The sequence below is a fragment of the Oryza glaberrima genome, chromosome 4 (genome assembly GCF_000147395.1).
Source record: "Oryza glaberrima chromosome 4, OglaRS2, whole genome shotgun sequence".
In the NCBI taxonomy this organism is placed as follows: Eukaryota; Viridiplantae; Streptophyta; class Magnoliopsida; order Poales; family Poaceae; genus Oryza; species Oryza glaberrima.
This window is the reverse complement of record NC_068329.1, coordinates 10,711,315-10,733,833: the sequence shown is the minus strand read 5'-3', so window position 1 is coordinate 10,733,833 and position 22,519 is coordinate 10,711,315. Positions and strand designations below refer to the sequence as shown.

General features: G+C 42.0%; 1 protein-coding gene across 1 annotated transcript in view; it reads right to left on the bottom strand.

Moving 5' to 3' along the window:
• Positions 1–21,990, bottom strand: part of LOC127770760 (uncharacterized) — a 37,730-nt gene extending 15,740 nt beyond the window's left edge. Inside the window, exon 1 of the mRNA XM_052296566.1 lies at positions 21,766–21,990. Within this exon, the coding sequence (XP_052152526.1) occupies positions 21,766–21,990 (225 nt within the window). The remainder of the gene's footprint in view (positions 1–21,765) is intronic.
• Between the last annotated feature and the right edge of the window lie 529 nt (positions 21,991–22,519).

Below are 22,519 nucleotides of genomic sequence, written 5' to 3'. Positions count from 1 at the left end.
TCTAGGTTTCGTATATTAAAACTCTAATAATCTTATATTAAAACTCTAACAATCATATATGCTAAGTCTAAGTTTCATATATTAGAACTCTAGATAATCAAAACTTTACATCACTTGCTTGCGCAAATTCTTTCGAGGGCTAGCTACCACTTCGGCTTGAGGGACGACGACGACGTCTTTTCTGCAACATGCAAACTAATATATTAGTCTAAACGCAAAGGAACATATATTTTATGTTCACGTTTTCAAGTATATAATCATACATATATATATATGCTATAATCGTTTAATTATCTCGTTCGTACACGTTTCGTTCGCGTTCATTCACACGTTTCGTTCAAGTGCCTTCATGTTCGTTCACATTTTGTTCACATTCGTTCGCGTTCGTTTACGTTTCATTCACGTTCGTTCACGTTAAGTTCGCATTTGTTCACGTTCGTTCGCGTCCGTTCATGTTCGTTCGCGTTCGTTCACGTCCGTTCGCGTTCGTTCTCGTTCGGCATTGACGGGGTGATAGCGAAAAGGAGCGGCGGCGGTGGCAGCGGAGCGGCGGGGGTGTGGCGCGGCGCGGCGGCGTGGCGCGGCCCGGCGGCATGGCGAGGCGGGGGCGGCAGCGTGGCAGTGGCGTCGGCGTCGTCGGCAGTGGCGGCCGCGTCGCGTGGTCGGCGTCGATGGGCCCGGCCGGGTCGGCATTACGTCGTCGGCAGTGGCGGCCGTGTCGACGTCGGGTCGGCATCGGCGGAAGGCGGACTCGGGGTAGGGGTCAGCGTGGCGCGGCGTCGTCGGCAGGCGTCGCAACGACGACAGCCACGAGGCGGCGGCGGTTTGGAGAGAGAGAGATTGAGAGAGAGAGAGAGAGTTAGCAGGCGGCGGCGGCTCTCACCCCTAAGATGCGGCGGCGGCGGCGACGACTTCGACAGTGAGATGACGGCGAGTGATGACGGCGGCGTCGGCGTGGGGGATGCCCTAGGCAGTGGCGGCGAAGGAGAAGCCGAGATCGGAGAAAAACTTCTAAGTGTTGGTTGAGAAGACGAGGACGCATCGGGAATATATATACCCCGAGATCTTTAGTCCCGGTTGGTGGGAACAACCGGGACTAAAGATATCTACTAAAGATTTGTCCCGCTATTTCCAAATTCTTTTTTAACCCGGTTAGGGTTAAGAACCGGGACTAAAGATAACAGCACTGCATATTAAATTTCATTACATATGGGTTTCTAAAATAGTAAATAATGCATTGAAATGATTTAAAGTCACAAAATTAATGACAAAACCTTCAAAATATATTGTTGTCTATAGTAAATGAAGTGGATAATATATAATAAGCACATGAATGATTTAAAATTGTTAAAAGTTCTAATAATCATATATAATTAGCATATGCATGATTTAAAATTGTTAAAAATTCCAATTATCATATGTAAATACCACATGCATGGTTTAAAATTATTAAAAATTCTAATAATCATATATAACTAGCATATGCATGATTTAAAATTGTTAAAAATTTTAATAATCATATGTAAACACCACATGAATGATTTAAAATTGTTAAAAATTCTAATAATCATATAAAATAAGCATATGCATGATTTAAAACTTTTAAAAATTCTAATCATCATATATAACTAGCATATGCATGATTTAAATTTGTTAAAAATTATAATAATCATACATATTAACATATGCCATACAACAATTGATTTATATGGATATTCAATACATCCAAAATAGTTTACATCGTGTACACAACAATTACGGCAATACATCGGCGGTGATGGTTGACCGCACGTACTTTCTCCTCACTAGTGTTCATTCCTTGTGATCGCTACGTGAGTAAGGGGTGTCTTCATTTGATAGGAGGATGCTAGGGTCAATCATCACTGTGAAAGGGGGTTTCCCATCAAATTGATCGTAATCCTCGTCAGTCTTGTCCTATACTCCGACGATTTTTCTTTTGCCTAGGAGAACCACGTGGCGCTTCGGTTCATCAGGCCCTTTGCCCTTCTTTCCTTTGCTAGACATGTCCTTCACGTAAAAAACTTGCGTTACATCATTGGCAAGGACAAAAGGTTCGTCCGAGTATCCAACCTTGTTAAGGTCAACCGTTGCTAATCCCACTGTCATCAATCGTTACGCCTCTACCTATCAACCTATCCCATTGGCACCGGAACAGAGGGACCTTGAGAGGTCCATAGTCAAGTTCCCATATGTCCTCGATGGCACCGTAATACGTGCCAGTTGTACCATCGTGTCCCATGGCATCGATACTAACAACACTGTTCTAGTTCGTGCTCTTCATGTCTTAGGCTCTTATGTAGAATGTGTACCCATTGATCTCATATCCCTAGAATGTCGCGATCGAGCCAGATGGCCCCCTCGCTAGGAAGGCCAGTTGTTGGTTAATCGTCTCGTTACCCATGAGATGTTGTCGCAGCCATGCGGGGAAAGTATCAATGTGATGCCGTGTAATCCATGCATCGGACTTACCGATGTTTCTGGCGTGAACTAGAGCCAAGTGCTCCTCGATGTAAGGAGCCACCAATGAAGATTGTTGCAGAACCGTGAAATGGGCTTTACGGAATAAATTGTTGTCTACCGTCATTATTGCTTTTCTTCTGAGAGTCCCCTTTCCCCTAGTCTCCTTTCATGGCGTGATTCAGGTACCCCGATTGGGCGAAGGTCTTCAATAAATTCTACGCAGAATTCAATGACCTCCTCTGTTCCACATCCCTTGGCTATGCTTGCCTCTGGATGAGCTCAGTTATGAACATACTTCTTCAGAACGCCCATGTACCTCTCGAAAGGAAACATGTTGCGTAGGTACACAGGCCCAAGAATACCGATCTCTTTGATAAGGTGACAAAGCAGATGCGTCCTTATATTGAAAAAAATGAAGGTGGAAATATCAACTCAAAGCTGACAAGACATTGCACCACATCATTCTGAAGGGCTTCTAATCTATCCGGATCGATGACCTTCTGCGAAATTGCGTTCATGAAAACACATTGTCTGGAAGGATACCCCTTATTATAACTGGTAGCAGTTGTGTCATCAACACGTGACAGTCATGAGACTTTAGGTTTGTGAACTTCTTCTCCTTCGTGCTTATTATTCGCTTTATATTCGTGGAGTATTCAGACGGTACCTTGATGCTCTCCAAGCATTCAGACATACTTTCCTTCAACGCCTTGTTAAGAGTGTAGCTGGCTGGACTCAAGTAATGGCTTCCTTTCTCCTTTGGTTCCGGGTGAAGGTCGCTGCGTTGTTCCATATGCTTCAAATCATTATGTGCTTCCAGTGTATCTTTCGACTTTCCATATACTCCTAGGAAGCCAAGAAGGTTTACGCAAAGGTTCTTAGTGAGGTGCATCACGTCGATTGCGTGGCGGACGTCCAAGAATTCTCAATAGGGTAACTCCCAAAATATAGAGTTCTTTTTCCACATCGCCGTGTGACCATCTTCGCTCTCTATAGGCTGGCTGCCAGGCCCCTTTCCAAATATTACTTTAAGATCTTTCACCATAGCAAACACTGTTTTCCCATTGCGATGTTTAGGCTTCGTACGGTGGTTCGCCTTATGTTCAAAGTGCTTGCCTTTCTTCCGTACTGGGTGGTTTGCAGCAAGGAATCGACGATGACCCATGTACACAACCTTCCTACAGTGCTTAAGATACGTACTTTCTGTTTCATCCATACAGTGAGTGCATGCCTTGTACCCCTTGTTAGACTGCCCGGATAGGTTGCCAAGTGCAGGCTAATCGTTGATGGTTACGAGCAACAGCGCTCATAGGTTAAACTCCTCCTGTTTGTCCTAGTCCCACACGGGGACACCTTTCTTCTTCCACAACAGTTTAAGATCTTCGACCAGTGGTCTTAGGTACACATCGATGTCGTTACCAGGTTGCTTGGGGCCTTGAATAATAATCGACATCATTATGTACTTCCTCTTCATGCATAGCCAAGGGGGGAGATTGTAGATACACATCGTAACGAGCCAAGTGCTATGGCCGCTGCTCATCTCTCCAAAAGGATTCATGCCATCCGTACTTAAACCAAACCGTATGTTTCATGCGTCCTTTCCAAAGTCTTTAAATTTTCTGTCGATGTTTCGCCACTGCGAACCATCGGCGGGGTGTCTCAGCATCCCGTCCTGTTGACGCTCTTCAGCATGCCAACGCATCATTCTAGCATTCCCCTTGTTCTTGAACAAACGCCTTAACTGTGGTATTATAGGGAAATACCACATCACCTTAGCATAAATTCTCTTCTTTGTTGGCTGCCCGTCAACTTCACCTGGATCATCTCGTCTAATCTTATATCGTAGTGCTTTACAAATAGGGCATGTTTCTAGGTTCTCGTACTCCTCACCGCGATATAGGATACAATTATTCAGACATGAGTGAATCTTCTGAACTTCCAGTCCTAGAGGGCAGACTATCTTCTTAGCCTCGTACGTTGTCTCGGGCAATTTGTTTCCCTCCGGAAGAATGTTCTTGACGAGTTTCAATAAATCGCCAAATGCCTTGTTACTAACACCATTTTTTGCCTTCCATTGTAAGAATTCCAGAGTGGTATCCAACTTTTTGTGCCCCTGCTCACAACCTGGGTACAATGACGTTCTGTGGTCCTCTAATATACGCTCCAATTTATGGGCTTCCTTTTCACTTTCACAGTCCTCCTCGGTGTCCTGCAACATCTAACCAAGATCATCCGCAGCATCGTTATCGTCAGCATCCCTGTCCACCTCGCCCGTTTGAATTCCTTCAAATCCAGCATACTGAGCCCAGTCGGGAATGTTCTCGTCCCGCTTCATCTTTTTCCATTTCAACCCCTTGCTCACCGTGGGATGTCCAATAATTATAGCTTGGCATGAACCCCGACTCAAACAAGTGGAAATGAATAGTCTTGGATGCAGAATACTTCTTCTGGTTCTTACACTTATTGCATGGACAACAAATAAAACCGTTATGCTTGTTAGCTTCGGCCACTCTCAAAAAATAATGCACGCCGTCGATAAACTCTTTGGACCGCCGGTCAACGTACATCCATTGCCGATCCATCTACATGAAATGAAAAAAAATCGTACATAAATAAATTTTCGTACAATAATGACAGTCAAACAATAATGATAAAATAATTAAAAACTCTTTCTACAAGCATACAATAATTACATATCATTACTCATACAATTAATAATTATAAAATAATCCAACAAACAATTCTTATTAACTATTTTTGAAGTTCTAAACTAATATTAATAATGTTGTACTTCTCTTAATTTTCAATTTAGTTTGTTTTCTATTTTTTAAGATTAATTTTCATTATATTTGAAACTATGAGAATAAAACTTTTTTAAGTAACCAAACAAAATTTCTATATATTCTTCTTCCCCACATAAATTTTCTCTCTCATCAACTTACAACAATGTTTTGGAGACAAAAAAAAAAGTGTGAAACATAGCTCCAAAAGTAATATAACAATAAAAAATATTGGAGGATGAAGTTACTAATCTTTTAGACACCTCTGATTTCTATATAATCACTAAAAAAAATTTCACAAGAAATTTTGGCATGACCTCCCCTCTTTTATTGAGAAATTTTGAAGCGTGCTCGGGCTGGAGGAGGAAAAAGACATATATAAAGGGGGGATTTTTAGTCCCGGTTGGTGTTACCAAGCGGGGGTAATCTGGGACTAAAGTTAGGATCTTTAGTAGCTCCGGTTGGTAACACCAATGTCTGACATCTTTGGAACCGGGACTAAAAATGATCTTTAGTCCCTGTTGGTGTTACCAACCGGGACTAAAGATCACATATGTCCGTTGTTGCCACCAACTGAGACTAAAGATCATCTTTAGTCCCGGTTTTTAAAGATGGTGTCTCCACCAATATACAATGTTTGCTGTAAATTAAGATAATGATCACACATATAATTTGGCACATAGAAATAGTCGCGGGAAGGTGGCATTAGGTCACTATAGCTAAAAACCCGGACAAATATGAATGGGACACACGGTTCGAACATAGATGATTACATGAATCATCTACTTGATTTTGTATACTAGCCATTAGGCCGTGCATCCGCATGTGCTTTTAAATAGTAAAGTTGTTATAATTGACAGCACATGTAAGCTGCAGGAGAATCCCTAAGATACCGATCTCTTTGCCCTCTTAATTGCTACCATACCTCCTGCAGAACACATGCAAAAACATGGTCACACACGAACACACAATCCAGCTGAACAAGCCGATGTCACTGAACAAGGCACGATTCCTGCTAGGTTGCAATCGACGTCGAACGGGTATGCTCACCTCACACAACCAGAACCGTGCACACTAGTCAAACAAACATAACGCCACGATTCCCTCGTGGGGTTACTTTCTTTTTGCACAACTCGGACAACCCAAAGTTGCCCAACCATACCGTCTCATCACCCCCATATCACTCAAGGTCAGCTATATAAACATATTTTAAAAAGTCAAAAGAAGAGAGAGAAGAGCAGCAGGCTACAGATCTATAGTCAGCTGTAGCATGGACTCCAAGACGTAATGTGTGTATGACAGGTGGGACCAGGTATTAATAGTAAAGTAAGCAACTATTATATGAATTAGCTATTATATTGGCTATAAATGATTTTTAGCTAGTAGTAGGCTATACTATTAAACTTGCTCTTATGCAGTGTCGGTGATCCTTACGCCTTTGGTTTTAATCAATAAGCGCACCGATATTGTTGTAGTTTTTTTATTTCGAATTATCCCATGGTATCAAATGCACGAGAAACAAGTACACTTTCTTAACATACCGAACCTTCTAGCTCAACATATATGAGAGTCAAAATTAGAACAGAGAAATGTGACATGGGGAATATTCCTTCAGTTTGGGCTTAACTGTATAGTCAGTATAATATTTATATATTTACTGGCAAACTTATTGCCGATTTGATTAGTTTCAAATGCTGTCAATGCTATTGGACACAGTGCTTTCAATGGAACAGGACGGTTTGAAGGAAAGCTTTTCTGCAATGTAGTGTTTTTCAAATTTATTTAATTATGGTGGTACTAATTTTCTATTTCATTTTAAGGCAACCTCCAGTTTACTCACTTGATAGTAATACACAATTTTTTTTTTAGAAAATGGATTAAATTAAATCCAGCCTCTACATTCACAATGGATGTACGCAGCCCAAGTAATACACCATATAGCAATGGTTAAATCCGAGGGCTTCTTTTAATATAATGTAATAAATATGTGTATCATGCAAGACAAGCAGGTCGAAACTACGTAATATCATATTTAAAAGGTAGTCTCTTTGGTGCATCTTCACCGAAAGAGAACCACTGATTGCCCTTGTAACTGAACTATAATGACCACCTTCTTGTCGCCTACCTTTTTAACCGCTATAGAAACCACCCAATAACTAATTCTATTAGTCATATTCAAATTTTATTTTCTCAAATACTCATATTCAATTTTTATTGTAGCCCAAGATTAACCTTAAGCTCAGCACTCTGATTAAGCTGGACACAGCTGCTGCAACCGCGCTAGAGTGTAGATTCAACAACATGGACCAAATCATCCACCACCAGGCACAGCAGAGATATCGCTGGGTTAGGCCAGCACCAGCTATGGTCCCTCCTCAGCATCCGTAGTGGTAAGGCACGAAGGCTGCTGCACGTTACCCATGGTGAGCATCACAGCAACACGCTGGCAACGTCTAGGAAATGCAGTGATAATCGGACTTTCTGCCCTGCCTATTTCATTTCTAGATCGATGCTTAGTATGGAGAGCATAGACCTGCAGAGGATTCCAAGGTGGCTCAACACTTTCCGATGCCTCCAATACCTAGCACAACCTAATAGAATAGGAGACTAACATCGATCGAGTGTGTCGAAAAAAAAAAGGACTACATGTTATCTGCGCCTTTGCTAGGTGCATACCAGCTGTCAATGTTTCATGTCATGCTTATTGGAGCACCATCTTTTTTCATATGTAGTGTCATATGATCCCCACAGGTGAATAACTATTTGTATGCATCTCAGCTTGAGTTGTCGTCGTTACGATTCACTATTGTGAAAAAATAAAAAAAAAGGTCTTGTCTGCGACCTTAGTCTGGTGTGTTAAGCCAGCCACCTATACAAATTATTAAAACGGGCTTTTGTTTACTGATTAATTAAGAGAATTCACCAGACCATTGACATGAAGAATATCTAAATACCAAATACATTCGCATACTCACTTGCCATTCACGAAAAGAAAAGTTGTTTTGGGAACATCAAAGAAAAAACTTGCTTTTCTTCCAAAAAAAAAATCCTCTAAAACTACCGAACCCAACTATTGCATAAAATCTTGTACCGTGCTTCTATGTTTACAAGCTAAAGTTCTAGCGCATGAAAGACGAAACATATACTTTAGTCGATACGAAGTCTTCTCATTCTTCTCTAAACATTTTTCTCTCTTTTTTCTGAATGTAGAGTTTCTATTTGTTTTTAGAAATGAATGGGCAGTGTTTTAGGCCAGAGGAACTCTTAAAGTGGTCCACACCCTCCTGGACAGTTGTTTTAGGCCAGAGGACATAATTAGCATAGAGAAGCTTGGGCTCCTTGCAAGCTAGCTTCAGCATTGACGAAGATAGGGACATATGTACATAAACTAGAAAATATGCTCGTGCATTCCAACTGGTGAATGCTTTTTTAATCTTATTATTGTTATATGGTTTAGCTAGGATGAAATTCACCGTGGGAATTCACTTGGATTTTTTTTTGAAAATCGTGAACTGTAATTAGGAGTCCGACTTTCATCTCAAGTTAGCATGCGAGTTATTTTAAAGAGATTTCTTATACGATCCTTTTTGTATTTCCAAAAGCAAATGAATTTAAAATCCGACTCAAACACGGATCTGTATTATTAAAAATGAACGAACTTAAAAAACTGACTCAAATACGGGTGACGTACCAAAATACCGGCAAAAGCAACTTTAATTCTTATAATAGTAGAGATTTGTCTTGGAGCTTATGTTAAGCTAGCTCTTACATGAGAGCTAACACCCTTAATTTCTTGTTACATCTCTCCTCCACGTAAGCTTATACTAGACTTAAAGCTCACTATTATACTTGCTCTAAGGGTGCAAGTGTACACGCTCGCGAACCCTATTATAGTACCAATATAATCCGCTTTTGTACTATATAAATGAGTTTACAGACCTATCCGCTAACACCCTCACCAACATTTTTCCTCTTAAACTACTTCATACTTTCCAAATTGATCATCATATATTTATTCACAAAGACCCAGAATAATCTAAACAATATCAATTAAGACACCATGCACACATTCTCCCATGTTGCATTAATTGTATTCTGATGAAATCCGTGTCCATACGGTTATACGATGATCAATTTGTGAAATTTTAAATTTCATTATATGATGATTAATTTGGAAATAAGGGAGTAGTATACTACCCTTGTCCTAAAATAATTGTAATAATAGATTGTTTATCGTATATTAAGGTTTGGGATGAAAGAATATGGAACCCCTCATTAAAAAATGGTATATATAGGTAAGAGTGGGAGGGTAGTTGAGGGTAAAATAGAAATAAATTTAAATTATGAGTGATTGATGAGACAATTAGTACTATGTTGTTACAACTATTTTGAGACAAATTTGTATTCTAGAAACACAGTTATTATGGGATTGAGGCATTAGCAAATTACTCGTGTCATGTCATAGATTAAAAAAAACAAAAACGCTTCATTATATTTTTAAATAGTTAGTTATGATTTTTGTTTTTGTTTTTTTTGTTTTTTCTATTTGGTTTCTTTTCTAGAGAAATCATTCGTTTTTTTAGAGGACAGGTCATGATTGGTTTCCTGATGCCCATTTGCAATTGATTTCTGGACGTTGCTTAATGTTTAGATCAACATCACGACGGTCAAGACTTGGCTGATCTTCTACCTCCACAACAAATTCAGGTGAAGCACGACCGGATCTTCTATCTTCTCTGCTTTTGAAACCTCTGGAACCATCGCCATGACGTGGTATTTCGACCGTTACATACAATACTAGAGTGGAGGCATCAGGTGATCAAAATTTACCATTATTTAGGTAAACAAAGTAAATGAAAAGGTATTATATCATATGAGTACCAATTCTACAATATATATTTTAATCTCAATAGAAAATTAAATCTCAATTTGCAATATAGCAAGTCCAAACACATGTAAACTTATGAGCATAAAAACATTTATATATGTTTTGTTTATAAAAGTTGCTTACACGAGTTCCTACTGTAATACTCCCTCCATCTACTTTTGATAGTCATATTTCATCTTAGCACATAGACCAAAGATAAATAATTCTACTTATCATCCATTTAAACATGCTAATAGTCATTCCTCGTAAACAAGCGATTCATTAATATTTACATTTCTCAATGCCCATGTAGCCAATCATGTGTAGAAGAATGAAGAATCATGTATTAACTCTGAGAAAGTCATTAAGATGATAGGTTGTTGGATTGAAATATGCTTATCAAAAATAAATTTTTCAGATTTGGAAATATGACTATCAAAAGTAGATGGAGGGAGTATATTTTTATGATTAATTCGAGCGCACTCTCCAAACAAAAGCACAGTAATTATAAAGCACCAAGGAATAATACAGCAGGAATATTTCAAAAATGGAATTTGAGCTTGCAGGGCAGCAAGCTCACCCTCCACATCTGAAGCTTTATGGGAGCAAGGCAATAATAGTTCATTATATCAGTTCCTTTTCTTTTGCAAAAGAGTTTGGTCATCTACCCCATAAAGATCCTTACAAAACTGGACCTTGGTTGCTTATTACTAAGGAGCTGAAATGAATTGGAGCAGAAACAAGCCAAATGACCGACTGAGGTTCTGTCCAATTCTTCAGGTTCTACTTCCAGTTTTTTATTTTAGTGCAGTAGAGTGCACCTGAAACAAAAGCTAAAGCGTTAGGAAGATTATTTCTTTATCATCCCAAACCAATAATTATATTATCAAGAGTCCTGAAAAGCCACCTCTATGGCAAGAGCAAATAATAACATTAGTCATTTCAAAGAAAACTTCAACTTTAGGACCCCAGTCAAGCCAATGTTTTATATGCTAGTCTAAGCATTACCTAATCATCACATATTAAATAAAAATGATCATAAATATTAGAAGCATTAGGTAGAAGATTCAAAGTGAGCTGCAATAAAAACTTGATGCATCCAGTGTAGAACATGAGAAGCATGTGAAGGACAAGTCAGTTACATTTGTAAAATATCATAGGCATTACGGAATGCAAATTAGAAAACAATGAAACATCTTATTTTTTATATCGAGTTAAATTTTGTTGCACGTCGTCAGGATATCATGATAACTTAATATGTTCAGAGTTAATGTCAATTATGTCATGATAATTATTTTTTTTAGAGTTACCAATCTTCAGCTATAACTTGCAACAGATTTCCAAACAACCAAATTATTGAACTAATGTGCCTATTTGGTAAACAGACAATCAACTAAATTTTCACTTCCGTAAAGAACATGCCAAATATAATTAAATGGTGAACTCAAGGTAGGCAGCGAACAATGATCAGCCAAACTGGTTGCCAGTGGTGCCATTTCTCCTCCTGGAGGATGGCACCAATGCTGACATCCTTTGTTCTGATATGCTATGTTGCGTGCACTTGGAACCTTGGCGTGTTAAGGCAGGCATCAGCCTATCATAGCCAGTTTTGCTACTGAAACCATTACATCAGCTAAAACCTACAAGAATAAGAGAAGTGGACAGCTATGCCAGTCCTTTGATCTTGCACCAATCCATCATGTTTTGTTTGGCTATTCTAATATTATTCGCAAAGCAATAATGAAATCCATTGTAAGGCGGCAGCTGATTGACATTGGGAAGATTAGGCAGCTTAAAATAGAATTGAAGCTATAGATGGATTGTGCAACGAACTGAGATAAAATGATTTTATATAGTGCAAAAAGAGCAGACACATAACGAGCTTTAGTAATCACATCCAAAAATAATACAGAGAAAATTACAGTTCATTAATTTATTTGTTGTGCAACAGTAATACACAGTTCTGATCCAAACCTATATAACCTTTATCAAATGCACTTGTATATTTTTGGTGCAACAGTAATATGTAGCAGCAGCAGTAGTAATTAGTGTATAAGCTTAGTCTCAGATTCTGCATGTAAAAGCTCATCTAATTTCAAGTTACAAACATGCTCGTTATAAATTAATTTTATAGAAGTCACTACCTTCAAGGGGCATGATAATTATAAATGCCTATTGCCTATTGGTAATGAATAAACCAAAGATGCAAAGCCACAATCTATTTTGATGAAGATGCATGACTACGTTTGGATGAAGCATTCTCAAATTATCAACAAAATATATTGTAGATTGCTATATTTTGCTGAAACAAAGATATATCAATTTCTTATACTTGGAAACAAAGAATCTAATGCATTAACTCATCTGTAATTTAAAGTCATCAGCATACTACAATGAATCGTAGATGAACCCCTTAAAAAAAATGCACAGCTAAAAAGATAGCTACACTACCAAAGCAAAGCTCACCGCCATCAAAGTGGGGGTCACATTCGGTGGAGATGCAACCTGGTTGTGGTGGCAGATGACCTTAGAGACTGTTGCAGAGGACCAGTAGGGCAGCAGCGGCAGGGCTGTGATGCAATGGGATGGCGGTGACGCGAGGGGATGGAGGCAGCGGCATCCTCTAGGAACCCCCTGCTGATGCCCTTCGCATAAGCTCAACAAAGCTTCACTACAAGCTGCATTCACACGCTCACATTCATATACACTGATTTAAACTTGCAAAGAAAATTCGACGCATTGTTGACAACCAAATTTAGTAACATTGGCATCGGAAAAGAAGATTAGATCAAAGTGGAATCGGAGGCGGAGATCGATTCGGGAACAGAGCAAGAATCGGCTAGAGTCCAGATCGGCTACGATTAGGATCAGCTGAGTCTGAGTCGGACTGGGTAGGCTGATGCAGCCGATTCCGACAATACAACTTGGTGTGTGACATCGGGTTGAATTGAGGTGCTTCAAGATGATTGCCGTGCATGGATAGAGTCCTGAGAAGGCAATTGTATCTATTAATTATTAATTAGGATATTTTATGTAATTTTCTTAGGGATATGCTTGGGCAAAAGTCTGCCGCAAAGACTTATGGTATCTTAGAGTTTGTTAGAGATAATAATCGTGTCCGGAATGGACATATCTTGTAATTCTCGGGTATAAATAAGACCCCGAGCCCTATGTAACTTAGAACACACACGTTCAATACAATTTCGGCGCATCGCCACCTTTTTTACTTTCGTTTTGCTTCGACGAGTTCTTGCTTTCGGGTTGAGCTGCATCGGTTTCGATCTTCAACAAGAGGTAAAACTTGTTATGACGACTTGTGTTTTCGGGATTAGTGCTTCCATCTTTATGATACTCTAATCTTGTCTATGTAATTCGTCGAGTTATCATATATCTCACATAATCGTCGGTAATATCGTCATCTAACTCACAATCGGCTAACATCTGTTAGTAGAAGGCAGCTGATTAGGTTAAATAACGATGTTGACTTGGATTAGGTGATATATCTACCACTCTATGAAACATCCAGCGGCTTGATTGTCTAGATATTGTTCTTCTTTTCATACTTAATGCTGCATCAGTTGAGTTTGACCTATTAAGTCGTGCTTAGAACCATAATATCTAGCTTGCCTTCTGGTTGCCGATTAGATTACTATCGGAGTTTCAGCCGATCTTACCTGATTTAACTTCTTTCATCTTACACGCTTAATCGATATGTTAAATCTGCCCTTTACATTAAGATCTTGTTGCGTTTAAGTATATTAGGCTTCTGTTTGATATATTCTACTAGCTTTAACATCTTAGTATAAAGCAGTATCGGAGTATTAGCCGATACATGCTAGACCTATTTGATCGGCTATGCTATGAATATATATAGTTTCACTATTAATATATATTTCGATCTAAGTGATTTATACTGTCTCGGCAAGGTGACCGATCTATCCCAATCACTTGATTTAAGTATATATTGATATAAGGATTGTATATCATTAATATCTACAGCCGATCGAGTGGGTTTAGTTCTGATTTATCTATTAATACTTGCCGATCGAGTACACATGACATCGGCCTAAAATAAATGATATGTCATCGGCACCTAGCCGATCGGTTATCATTTATGGATTTAATCGCGGTTTCTTTGTCTTTGTTTCTTGTTGATTGTAAGATCAAATCAACTGGCACGCTCACACATCCGAAGGCGAGTTTTAGACCTGCACTGGAGTTAAGCAGATCTCTCAGGCCTCGTATTTTCTGTCAACACGCTTTTGACACGCCCGGTGGGACCGATTAGAAGTCAGAAAGCAACTTTCCTCATTACCGAGAAGCCGCCACCATCGCCGTCCTCGGCTAGCCCAGGTTCTATTAAAGAAAAGATCCAGAAGTTAGGCTTGACTGACGTCAATGAAGGGAATATCATGACCATTGATCCAGAAAAGTTCACTCCCGACCAGAAAAAAGAGTTCGAGGCAATGATGCAACAAGCACGGGATCAATTCTTAAACTCGTTCATGCAGACTCGCAAGGGAACGCTCATTCAGAAGTACAAGATAAAAGTAGTTGCTGACGATCCTGAGACCAGTTCTTCTAAGGAGGGAGAAAAGAAACAAGCTCCAGATCGCTCAGCTCAACCGAGCGACAAAGGTGTTACAGATTGATCGGCTCAGGAAAATCAGGGTGACCACTCTCAAGTAATGCATGGAGTTCAAGGTGATGGCACTCAGGGACCATAAGGAGGAAGTCTTAATCAAGATGGCAGTGCGTCATAGGAATTTTTCAATAACTTCCAAGACCGGGTTGACTATGCTATGCACAATGCTTTGATCAATCAATCTGGGGTATTAGTCAATACCTTGTCAAACATGATGAAGTCAGTAGCCGATGGTTCAATAGCTGAACATCAGGCTGCAGGCCCAGTTTATTTGCCAGGAGGTACCTTTCCAAATTATCGGCCTTTGATCACCGATATTCATCCACCTATTCAAGCAGTTCCTCCCATTCCATCATCAGCTCAGCCGACGGCGCCGGTGTCAACTTCCCCACCTGCTCCATCGACGTCGGCACCAGGCCAGCTAGTTAATCCTCGGCTGTTGATGAGAGAGCAGCCTCAGCATAGTGGGCAGGTTGCGAATCGGCTAACGCAAGATCAGGTTACTGCCATGTTTCTACCACCTCAACCTACTGTTGATCCAGTCCAGCAGCAGCCAATTCAACAAACATCCCCGATCCAACAGGTTGTACAACCAATTCAGCAACAGGTTGTGCGGTCAGTTCAACAAACACCACCAAGGCAGCAGATTGTGCAACCGATTCAGCAAACGCCATCAAGACAGCAGACTATCCAGCCGATTCACCAGCAAGGCTTGATGAATCCATCGGCTGGTTAACATGCTATGAATCAGGTTGTTCCAGAGCATTTGGTCCATCACGTGCAGCCGGACCATACGGTAATACCTCAGATTGTCCCTGAGCACTTGGTGCGAAATATTCAACCAAACTACCAGAATTACCAGGGGGGCAACTTAAATTATCAATATCAACCTCCTTCCCCGCAAGACCAATATCAGCAAGGGGGGTTAATTCAGCCTCAATTTGCTCCTCAGTACAATCAATTCGAGCCCATGCAGCAAAAATCGCAAGGAGCAGCTCAACAACGACCGTGGGCTGATGTGATTGCCAACATGATGAGGAAATAGTTCGGGCTTAAACCAAAAGATACTGGAAATTTATACCGACAACCGTATCCTGAATGGTTTGAGAGAGTCCCTCTCCCTAACCAGTTCAAGGTTCCAGATTTTTCAAAGTTCTCAGGGCAAGATAGTACATCAACTTATGAGCATATTAGCCGATTTTTAGCTCAGTGTGGTGAAGCATCGGCTATGGATGCCTTGAGGGTTAGGTTGTTCCGGTTGTCTTTGGCTGGATCGGCTTTTACTTGGTTTTCTACTTTACCGTATGGGTCGATTAACAGTTGGGCCGATCTGGAGAAGCAGTTTCATAGCTATTTCTATAGTGGGGTACATGAGATGAAGTTGTCCGATTTGACAGCAATCAAGCAAAGACATGACGAGCCCGTGCATGAATATATTTAGAGGTTTAGAGAGATGAGGAATAAGTGCTACAACCTAAGTTTGACTGATGCTCAGTTAGCCGATTTGGCTTTTCAGGGTATGATTGCTCCGATCAGGGAGAAATTCTCATCTGAGGACTTTGAAAGCTTATCGCATCTTACACAAAAGGTAACTTTGCATGAGCAGAGGTTTGCTGAAGCTAGGAGGAATTCTAGGAAGGTTAATCATGTCTGTTCTTATATGTGTGGATCGGATGATGAGGATGATGATTCTGAGATAGCTGCAGCCGGATGGGTAAGAAGCAAAAAGGTTATACAATGCCAATGTGTGAAGAATTCTGGAAAAGAGGTGAGGTATGACTTTGACATTACCAAAGCCGACAAAATTTTTGATTTGTTACTACGGGAGAAGCAGATTCAGCTTCCTGCTGGTCATACAATTCCATCGGCTGAAGAATTGGGCAAGAAAAGGTATTGTAAGTGGCACAATTCTGGGTCTCATACTACCAATGATTGCAAGGTCTTTAGGCAGCAGATCCAAGCGGCTATCGAAGGAGGCAAAATCAAATTTGATGATTCCAAGAGGCCGATGAAGGTTGATGGCAATCCTTTTCCTGTCAATATGGTGCATATAGCTGGCCGAACAGCCGACGGGGGCCGTGCAAGGGGTTTTTAAGTGAATTCAGCTAAGGTCATCAATAAGTACCAAAGGAAATATGATAAACAACAGGAGAAGCATTATGAGGAAGATGTTGATGGCTTCGATCCTCATTGGAGTTGTGAGTTCTTTAGATTTTGTTGGAATGAGGGTATGAGGCTGCCATCTATTGAAGACTGTCCTGGATGCGGCAACGTTGCAGAGAGTTCAAGCCGGTCGTATATTAGAGGCAACCGGCTGAAGCATGCAAGGGTTCCTGTTCATCAAAGATTGGGCCCGGTAAATCAGGATCATGACCCGGAGGATGACGAAGATAGGAAAACTTAGTGGTGTCCTTCTGGTATTTTTACAAAGAATCGAAAAAGAAGGGTTCAGAGGTTGAGGAGCAGAGAACGCTTTCAGGAGGTCGAGCAAGAGATCGATCGTCGGCTAAAGAAAACAAAGCCGAAGCAGGAATGGCGCGTTAAGAAACAAGCTCCTGTAGCCGATGAAGCTGTGGCCGATGAAGCGAACAGATTGGCCAAAGGGAAAAGCGTTGTGATTGTGTCAGTTAACATGGTTTTTACCTTGCCAGCCGAATTTGGGATCGACCAGGCCGATGTTGATGAAATAGAAGAAGAATCGGCTAAGTTGGTTCTATCGCCAGAACAAGCAGTCGTTGAAAAGCCTGAGAGTATAGAGAATCGACATCTTAAACCATTTTATATAAATGGCTATGTTAATGGGAAGCCGATGTTTAAGATGATGGTCGATGGTGGAGCTGCAGTAAATTTGATGCCTTATGCTACGTTCAGGAAGTTGGGCAGAAACGCCGAAGATCTCATCAAAACAAACATGGTGCTCAAAGACTTTGGTGGCAATCCATCAGAAACCAAGGGTGTTCTAAATGTGGAGCTAACAGTCCATAGTAAGACTATTCCTACTACGTTTTTTGTCATCGATGGGAAGGGTTCTTACAGTTTGTTGCTTGGAAGGGATTGGATTCATGCCAATTGTTGTATTCCTTCAACCATGCATTAATGCTTGATTCAATGGCAAGGTGACAAGATAGAAATCGTGCCAGCCGACAGGTCAGTCAATGTTGCTAGTGCCGATTTAGCACTTTGGGAGATGGATGGTCTTGATTGTTTATCCGGCAAAGTTTGGGATGGAGATTTTCTAAAAGTGTCTGATTCTGATATACAGCCAATTGAAGATGGAGAACCCGAGCTATTACTTTGAAGGTGTCGTGGAGGGTTCAAACATCTAAACCAAGGACACAGTAGATGATCTCGATGACAAGCAAGGTCAGGGTTTTATGTCGGCCGATGATTTGGAAGAAATAGATATAGGTCCAGGCTATCGGCCAAGGCCGATATTTATTAGTAAGAACTTATCTTCAGAGTTTAGAACCAAGCTGATAGAGCTCTTGAAAGAATTTAGGAATTTAGCCGATCAATCGTCGGAAATCGGCTACCTATTAAACCAGGGGTTAGACTGCACCAGCAGCCTCCGAGAAGATGCAAAGCCGATATGCTTGAACCTGTCAAGGCTGAGATTAAACGATTGTATGATGCTGGTTTTATTCGTCTCTGCCGGTATGCCGAATCGGTTTCTAGCATAGTTCCTGTTATCAAGAAGGACGGCAAGGTGAGGGTGTGCATTGATTTTAGAGATTTGAATAAAACTACCCCAAAGGACGAATATCCAATGCCAGTGGCCGATCAGTTGGTTGATGCTGCTTCAGGACATAAGATATTAAGTTTTATGGATGGGAATGCAGGATATAATCAGATCTTCATGGCTGGGGAAGATATTCATAAGACGGCTTTTAGGTGTCCTGGTGCAATCGGCTTATTTGAGTGGGTAGTGATGACTTTTGGATTAAAAAGTGCTGGAGCTACGTATCAAAGGGCCATGAACTATATTTATCATGATTTGATCGGCTGGTTGGTTGAAGTCTATATTAATGATGTGGTTGTTAAGTCTAAAAAAATAGGAGACCACATAGCCGATTTGAGAAAGGTTTTTGAGAGGACCAGGAAATATGGCCTGAAGATGAATCCAACAAAGTGTGCTTTTGGTGTATCGGCTGGCCAGTTCTTGGGATTTCTTGTTCATGAGAGGGGATTGAAATAACTCAGAGAAGTATCAATGCGATCAAGAAGATTAAACCTCCGGAGGACAAGACAGAATTGCAGGAGATGATCGGCAAAATTAATTTTGTTCGAAGGTTTATTTCTAATTTGTCTGGAAGGTTAGAACCTTTTACACCATTATTGAGATTGAAGGCCGATCAGCAATTTACTTGGGGGCAGAACAACAGAAAGCTTTGGATAAAATTAAGGAATATTTGAGTTTCCCTCCAGTTTTGACTCCTCCACAGAAAGGAATACCTTTTCGGTTATATTTATCAGCCGGTGATAAGTCAATCGGCTCGGTCTTAATTCAGGAGCTCGAAGGAAAAGAGAGGGTTGTGTTCTATTTGAGCCGTCGGCTCTTGGATGCAGAAACTAGATATTCCCTTGTGGAGAAGTTATGCTTGTGTTTATATTTTTCATGTACAAGGTTAAGACATTATCTACTGTCCAATGAATGTACTGTCATATGCAAGGCCAATGTTGTCAAGTATATGTTATCGGCTCCTATTTTGAAAGGAAGGATTGGAAGTGGATATTTTCATTGACTGAGTATGATCTTTGTTATGAGTCACCGAAGGCGATTAAAGGATAAGCTATAGCCGATTTTATTGTTGATCATCGTGATGATTCCATCGGCTCGGTTGAGGTTGTGCCATGGACTTTATTTTTCGATGGGTCAGTCTGTACTCATGGTTATGGTATCGGCTTGGTTATAATCTCCCCTCGGGGGGCATGCTTTGAGTTTGCCTATACTATTAAACCTTATGCAACTAATAATCAAACAGAGTATGAGGCAGTTCTCAAGGGCTTATAGTTACTCAAGGAAGTTGGGGCCGATACTATTGAAATCATGGGGGATTCTTTGTTGGTAATCAGTCAATTGGCAGGAGAATATGAGTGCAAGAATGATACGTTGATAGTTTATAATGAGAAGTGCCAGGAACTGATGAAGGAATTTTGGCTAGTAACTTTGAAGCATGTATCTCGAGAGCAGAATATTGAAGCTAATGATTTAGCCCAAGGGGCATCAGGATATAAGCCGATGATCAAAGATGTTCAGATTGAAGTTGCTGCCATAACAGCCGATGATTGGAGATATGTTGTCTATCGGTATTTACAGGATCCATCTCAATCGGCTTCTCGGAAGTTAAGATATAAAGCGTTGAAGTATACATTGTTGGATGATGAGCTTTATTATCGGACGATTGATGGGGTGTTGCTTCAATGTTTGAGTGCCGATCAAGTAAATGTTGCAATCGGTGAAGTTCATGAAGGGATATGTGGCACTCATCAATTGGTTCATAAAATGAAGTGGCTACTTCGATGTGCTAGATATTTTTGGCCGACGATGCTGGAGGATTATTTCAGATATTATAAAGGTTGTCAAGATTGTCAGAAATTTGGAGCGATCCAGAGAGCGCCGGCATCGGCTATGAATCCTATTATTAAACCATGGCCGTTTAGAGGTTGGGGAATTGATATGATCGGCATGATTAATCCACCGTCAAGTAAAGGACATAAGTTTATATTGGTGGCAACCGATTATTTTACCAAGTGGGTAGAGGCGATTCCTTTGAAGTTGATTCTGGGGATGCTATACAGTTTGTTCAAGAGCATATAATCTATCGATATGGTATCCCTCAAACCATTACGATCGACCAAGGGTCAATTTTCGTGTCTGATGAGTTTGTTCAGTTTGCCGATAGCATGGGAATCAAATTGTTGAATTCTTCACCGTATTATGCACAAGCTAATGGGCAGGCCGAGGCATCTAACAAGAGCTTGATCAAGTTGATTAAGAGAAAAATTTCTGATTATCCTCAGCAATGGCATACTGTCACGTCCTGATAAATTCATCCCGAAATAAAAATCATTCTCTAAAAGGAATAATAGAATTAATTAAAATTCAAAAAGAAATTGGCAAACCTTAAAAAGCATACAGGAAAAATTCGAATGTGGCCCGGAGAATTTTTGTTAAATTCTCCTTGGTCTAAAATGAGCTCTCAAATTTTACTTGAATTTTCAGAACACCGAAAATAATTATTAAGCAACAACAACAATTATCAGAGTTTATTAAAAAGAAAAACTAAAAATTAATCCTCCTTTTCCTTTAGGCCAAGTCTAGCCCAAAGTTCCCCTCCTCTCCCTCGGCTTGCGGCCGAAGTCTCTCTTCCCTCCCTCTCTTTTCCCTCTCCCATCTCTCTCTTGGGCCGCCCCTCCCTCCCCTCCCCCTCCCGGCCCATTCCTTCCACTCCTCCCTCCCCTCCCGGCCTGTCCGGCCCAAGCCGAGCCGCCGCCCTCCCGCGCACGCGTGTTGCACGCGCGCTGACCGCGCCGACCGGTGGGTCCCACCCACCCAGTCGTCTTCCCCCTCCCCGCCGTCCCCATTCTCTTTTCCCCGCGCCGGTCGTCTCCTTCCTCCCACTCGGCTCCTCTCTCTCCCGTGAAACCCTAGCTCGTTTCCTCCTCCAAATCCACCTCATTCAAACCGGGGATTCCAAAATTAGTTGGGGGGAATTAATCCCCTTTCCTTCCTCTTTGATTTCCCCCGTTTTCCCCCTTGAATGGCGCCCTCAATCGCCGGGAACGGACGCGCCAACCCCGGCCACCTTCCATGGCCGCCGGCCGACTTTTCCGCCGCCGTTCCCCGCCTCTCCCGTGGTCGGCTTGTTCCCCTCCGCTATAAAATGGAACCCCCTCCTTCCGTTCTCTCGTTTTTGCCTCCTCCCGAGCTCCCCCGTGGCTGCACCACCTCTCCCCGCCTCCTCCCTCTCTCTCCCGTGCCGCCGGCCGACCTCCAGCCACCCCTGCCGCCGCGTCAGCACGCCGGCCGGCTGTGCCGTCGCCTTCCCCAGCGTCACAGCAGCCTTCTCTCCCCTGGCCTGCCCTCCGTTTCGCGTGGAGACCCCCGGAGGTGCGCCCCCACCGGCAACAGTGGTGTTGTCGCCACTGTTCCGCCTCCGGCCGCCTCTGCCGCGTCTCCCGTGCGCCGTCGGCTGCACCACCACCACCTCCAGCATCGCAGCGGCAAGGTCACCCTCGGCCTCGCCTCCCCTTCGACCGAACCCCGCCGGTGATCGTCGTCGTCGTCATCGTTCATCCTCACCGGCTCGTCGTCTCGCTGCGCCGCCACCGTCATCGGCATCGCAGCGGCATATTCCACGCCGTCCTTGCCTCCGTGCAGCTGCTGCCGGCTGCCCTCGTCGCCTCCTCGCCGGCCCGGTCACAGCATCGTCCTCTTGTCGTTCCCGGTTGCGCTCGTCGTCGGCCCTCCCTTCGTCAAGCCGATCGCGTTCGCCGCCCGCGTTTCGTCAAGTGTGCAGCAGCCCCGTCGTCGTCTTCGTCCTTGGCTCCACGTCGTCAAGCCTTGTGCCGGCCGCGTCTCGCCTTCGTCCAAGGATCGCCGCCGAAGTCGTTCCCTCGCTGTTCGCCTCCGTCGTCCCTGTCCGTCTCCACCGCGCCTGTTCGTCCTCGTCGTTCCCACGCCTCGTCGCGTGGTGGTAAGGATCCCTCCTTCGCTGCCCGCCCTTGTCCTTTTAGTGTTGCCAC